The 5,862-nt window shown below is 41.0% G+C and overlaps 1 protein-coding gene across 1 annotated transcript; it reads right to left on the bottom strand.

Annotated features, from left to right (window-relative positions):
- Nucleotides 1–214: 214 nt before the first annotated feature.
- LOC122641046 (leucoanthocyanidin reductase-like) lies at nt 215–5,537 on the bottom strand. The gene is made up of 6 exons (XM_043834633.1): nt 5,322–5,537; nt 5,071–5,211; nt 4,710–4,947; nt 1,016–1,219; nt 751–914; nt 215–702 (listed from the first exon to the last, which is right to left on the bottom strand). Exons 1-6 carry the CDS (start codon nt 5,526–5,528, stop codon nt 523–525), a joined length of 1,134 nt encoding a protein of 377 aa, XP_043690568.1. The 5' UTR covers nt 5,529–5,537; the 3' UTR covers nt 215–522.
- Nucleotides 5,538–5,862: the final 325 nt, after the last annotated feature.

Here is a 5,862-nt window from a genome sequence, read left to right as displayed (position 1 = left end):
CAATACATGGTAAAGAGATAATAATTATTGTTGTAGAATAATCGGTTGATTGGAGGCATTGTCCGTTGAGTGCATGTCCCCCAAGAGATCAACAGATCGATTTTCCTAGATTACATTTGTGCCATAAAGTCATCCCTTCTCCCCCTTGGTAGTTGTAGGATTAGTCTTGGCCTTCCCTTCTAGCTTAGAATAGATTTGGACTGACCAAAAAAAAAACTAAAAATAGTTCCTTAAATACTAACAATAAGATATTCCAATGAGCATATTAATTACACCTAAACATAGACGACGTTCCCGTCTCAAATTTCAAACGGATACGTCAACGGACGGAGCTACGGACGTACAAATTTACCAACAAATCTTAATTAACTGTCCAATAATTTGACTGTTTTTCACCGAACCAACTACCGAGAATTATTTTTTATTTCAAGAAAATCACGAATCCTGTCATCATCCTCCTTGGATTATCATCAACCATGGATGAGGAAACCAGCAATCAAATGGCTGATGAAAATCATGGGATTAAGCGCATGAGGCAGTGATGGCAAAAACTTCTACCATGGGATTGGGCGCGTCGCCCACTACCTGCGGCTGTTGTGGTTGATCGATCCTCATCACAAATTCGCTTGCGGCAGCTTCAACGGCAACTGACAGCTGGTCCTCTTTGGCGGCGGATTCTTCCACTCTGGCGCTGGAAATGGGCTGATGATGTTGACGCTGACATTGAGGAGCAACAGAGGTAGCACGGGCAGCAAAGTCGACGAAGCAGTCGGCCATGGAGCGGAAAGGGATGTCGGGATAGAGAGAACTGGCTTCTAGGTCTTTGTTTCCATCAATGGGGAAATTGATCTGGCATCCCTTTATGAATATGTCGTGAGTGAAGGAGGCCACTATGCTGCGCGGGATTTCATTCTCTGACCCAAAATTTAAAAATTTGAAAGAAACAAGAGTTAGAAATTGGGAAATTGTTTTTTTGTTCATTTTCTTTTTGTTGCAGGAGATGAGGGAGTGGAACCTGCGGCAGCAACGAGAAGATCTTCCTCTGTAACGGTTTCACGAGGGAGTGTGCGCCCAAGCTTCTTTTCCCACAAGGAAGCAAGCTCGTTTATGTTCAGGAAGTTCATGGCCGGTCGGAAATGCACCGATTTGTTTACTGTTCTCTCGTCGTCCACCGCTTTCATCGTGAACTTTCCTATGTCCGTTCCAGCCACGAAGTAAGCTGAAAGAAAAGAGAACAGACAACAGAGAGAGAGAGAGAGAGAGAAACCACCTTAGAAGGAACAATTAAGAATGGACAACAAAAAGAAAACAGAGGGAGCATCGTTGTTCTAGTTTTACTTCTATTGTTCTGTTACGCTCTGCTCTGCACATGGACATCCAGAGCCAGACCCGTTGGTATGATGGTAATAGAGCCGGTCGAAAGCTGTACCACTCAGTAGTTTTTCAACACCTAGTAACTGCCATTCCATGGTTCTAAAAGTCAGGGATCGTGGTCGTCTAAGCTGCCTGTAGTGGCCCAAATACATCGCCTCGTGCAATGTCTGCCTTACCCCTGTCCAAACATGAGTAAGGCGAATATGGCACGCAGCAATGTGTCTAACTTGCTATGGTCGGGCTGCATACCGTAGAAGATCTGAATTGAAAAGTCAATTAACTTTTTAGAATTGATGTGTGATTCGTGTGATTACACCTTCATTTTAAAAAAAAAAAACACCTAATCAACTATAATATACATTGTTGAACAGTGCTAACCTAGGCTAAATTTCTAAATCATTCTATGATTTCTATCCTAAGTGTATGGAGGAAAGGTCCCCATTGGATTGGCAAGTTTGGGGATGTATGACCTTCCTTGAAAGGTCCCAATTGGATTGGAAAGTTTGGGGATGTATGGCCTTAAGGAAATCCGAAATGCTGGACTTGCCAACAATGGATGGATGATCTAAACTGGGCTACTATTCGACCCTAAACGAACTGGGCTCAAGTATAGGCCGATACCGAATATTATGCACGATCAGCATTAATTGCATTAAATTAAATGCAATTAAATTGATATAAATGTCTATTTAAAATGACATAACAACCCTACTATATAAATAGAAAAAAGAAGCAATGCCCATACTAACACATTCTCCCTTATTTTGACTCGACTCATGTAGGCATGTAGCCCCACATAGATGATTCCATTATCCACACAACCATTGTGGGAAATCCTCTCCCTGAATCACAAATCTTTGAATTTTTGTTCAATGGATGAAAAAAAGAAAACACACAATACGTTGAAGTAGTTTATAAATTAAATTATTAGGGAAAAGGAATACTTTATGGTAAGGAGTAGCATGCACTCAACAGTCCCTTACAAGATGAAAAATCCCCCTTCGACTCATTGCTTTTGCCCATTCCCTATTAACCCCATGCTGGTTCAAGGGCCATGCAACCAGGCAGCGATCTTCTTCTCTGATTATAAATATTCTTTAAGAATAAGCATAGCAAAAGGATTTGTGGACATACAAGCTTGTTAGGTCACATACGGCCCTTAGATGGGAACAAGAGGGGGTTCAAATGACCAAAACCCTCCCCCCATTTGACGCATTGTCACTCACCCCTACTTAATGTGGTCGTACATAGAAATCCCCTTCCAATAAGAAATAAAGGGCAAGACAAATCGAAATTTTTTTGATTAATTCAGGTTAAAACTTAAAAAAGAGAGGGATAGAAACACCACACATGTGCAATAAGCTAATGAGTGGCACCAATGTGGATACGGGAGGAGTATCATATAAGTGGGGCAAGTGGGTCATTTAGGGGAAAGAGAGAGAGAGAGATAGGCCTAGTGAATGGGAGGGGAGAGGGGTCATTTCATAAAGGGAAAAAGAGAGATAGACATAACCTTTGTTTGAGCTATCAGTTTCATATTGCCAGAATCAAGTGATACGTAACGGTTTTGTTTGTCACTGATCCCAATACTATAGATAATGTACCAGTGACACAATACAGACAAAGGGATAAACAATCAAAAATCTTGTTTTTTTTAAGAAAATCAAGGGCAAATTTATCCGATACAGTAGATCTATGTTCGATACTTGATCTAATACTATGCACTAAAACCATGAAAGTACTCGATAACAGTTTTACCACCCCACGAAAGGCAGAAATCCCACACCTATTGATGCTTCTCCAACTATTAACCTTGTGCTGACGTAGAGGTTACACTCTCAGACAGAAAACATACTTTCCCAAAAATTTTAACCATCACTCTAACATCACAAGGTAACCCACGCCTGCGCTTCTCCATCTCCAAGCAGACGCAGTCCTTCCAACTGCTGCTACCTAATTCTATCATATTCTTCTGAACAAGACAACCCTACTTTTGACCGGTACCAATTCGTTTCTTCTTTCTACTCTTTAGCTCATCAAGTATAAAATGCCCAAAAAGCAAAAAGTATAAAAGGCCCAAAATTAACAAAAAGAAAGGGTAAAGTTAACGGAAGAGACCTCAGCCATATTATGAAATAGTGAAGAAATCCACACCCACACCCACACCCACACCCAATGCTATTGCTATTGCTAATGCTAATACTACTGCTACCGCTAATGCTAATGCTAATGCTAATGCTAATGCTTCATTGGCTATCTCGATTTAACCTTTCCTAAGATAAAGGAATCTTTTAATTTACATAACAATCCAATTACCATCATCAAATATTCTCTCACCAGTCACCAACCAATATACTATTTGTCTAGATTTCTAAACTTCTTCTCCGACCCTTCACCCTTGGTCCTTAACATCTTCAACCCCAACACCAACCCCAACCCCAACCCCAACCCCAACCCCAACCCCATACACCACACGCAGGTCTCTTATTATTATTAGGGAAATAAGAGACGTGAGATCTGTCATCTAGGTAGATATTCAGACCTGTTCACCCATTAGCCCCGACACTTGTGTAGAAACTATACGATCAAAAAGAGAAATCTCTCGTCTTTATTATTATTATTTTTTTCTTATTGAAAAGAAAGGATTTGGATCGTATGTGTTTGAACCATCTTGTTGCACTCAACTCACAGGCGGCCACGTAGAATTAATGACGATCAAATGGTTGGTAGATGGTGGTCTGACATTTTTTTATTTTGAACGGTAATTTTGAGTTCTAAATTTTGAATTGTCGCCATCTCCCAACCATTGGATCGACATTAATTCCTCGTAGCAATTTATGAGTTGAGCACAACACGATCGCTTAACCCATGATTCTAAGTATTGATATTGGATTGTACATATCAAACAATCTGTACCAGTTTTACACCTTGTCGATATCGTATCGATGACACAATACGAACAAGTGAAATGATCAAAATATCACATTTTCAAGAAGAATCAGGGGCAATTTCTACCGATCCTTATCGATACTGATCCGATACCATATCGGTTTCAGGTTGACCATACCGATACCAATACCTATACCGACACCGTGCACTACAACCATGGTTCAACCTCCAGCCGCTGAGGATCCAAATCCGAAAAGAAAACTACAAACTGGTTTTCACAAGCACAATAAATGTTTTTGTCATTTCAATAAATACATTCTGATCGAAAACCTGTTGCTCATCCAGTCTCAGCATTTATCTTTATCGTGTTATATGGTAATGAGAATAAATTTGGAAGGTAGGTAAGGGTAGGGTCTTCTATCTATGTTAAGGTTTGACATTATTACCTTTGACGGTGCCATCACCGTAGATTTGGAAACGATCCAACGGCGGAAGAACCTCTGCGGGATGAGTATTGTCGTGGTAGGGCCAAGCAGCGATGGAGTTGCAGCAGATGTAGGTGAAAGGTATACGAGTCTCCTCTATAGCCCTTCTAACCCTACGCTTCTCTAGGTACATAGTCAGTCCTGGCTCCACTGGATCCGCCCTATCAATGTCGTGCCCGAACTCCGACGGCAGAAATCTCTGATTTTGTCAATCAAATCCAAAGAATATATTTATTACCATCACCACTATCGTGTACTGAAGATTATCAATTAAGTGATCGATGGTACCGATCATCTATCTTTCTGATTAAAAGTTGTTTACCTTAATAGTGCCGACGGCTTTGATGGCGTTGATAAGGTTGAGCTGGTCTAGGATGCTATCCCCACCTACGGCTGATATCACCACTTCGATCTTATTTTCCCTCAGTAGCTTCTCCATGAATTCTCTGTCATTGATCGACCCCTTTGTGTTGTGTCGGTTTAAAAAAACCAAACAAAGAACCACCTATTATATAGCTTGATCTGATATAACAAACAAAGAGAGCGAGAAAATGAGAGATAGAGAGGGATTACATGAACGATGATAGCTCCTTTGTCGTGAAGGGTTTTAATGGTTTGGGCCTTAGAAGAAATGGTCTTAGCCGACCGGACCAGCACATAGGTAGTTCGGCCAGTCTCCAAACAAGCTTCGGTGACGAATCGGCCGATGAAACCAGTTGCTCCGACGATGAGCGTTCTGTTCTCGGCAGAAGCAGGTTGAGCAGCTGTAGCCATGGTCATCTTTAAATTTTCTAGATAGCTTCTAACTTTCTGTCTCTTCTACTTCTTTGCAGAGAAAGATGGTAGAATGACAGTCAAGTTTTGCAATCGAGATTGAGAGACTGAATTAAATATAGGGAATGGGTGACGACTGACGACTGAAATGTGAAATAAATAGAAAGAGAGAGAGAGAGAGAGAGAGAGAAAGAGTAGAGAGCGTAGAGAGAGGGGAGACAAGTAACAACTGACAACTGACAAGCCTTAAGAGCGAAGAAAGAGAATGAGACGCTTAGTTCAACCTCAACTCCAACTTTAAACTAATAAGCTAACCCCCGAACCGAACGGTCTAACACAA

Source organism: Telopea speciosissima, chromosome 1 (genome assembly GCF_018873765.1).
Source record: "Telopea speciosissima isolate NSW1024214 ecotype Mountain lineage chromosome 1, Tspe_v1, whole genome shotgun sequence".
Taxonomy (NCBI): Eukaryota; Viridiplantae; Streptophyta; class Magnoliopsida; order Proteales; family Proteaceae; genus Telopea; species Telopea speciosissima.
The sequence above is the reverse complement of the archived record's forward strand: the minus strand, read 5'-3'. Positions and strand labels throughout refer to the sequence as shown.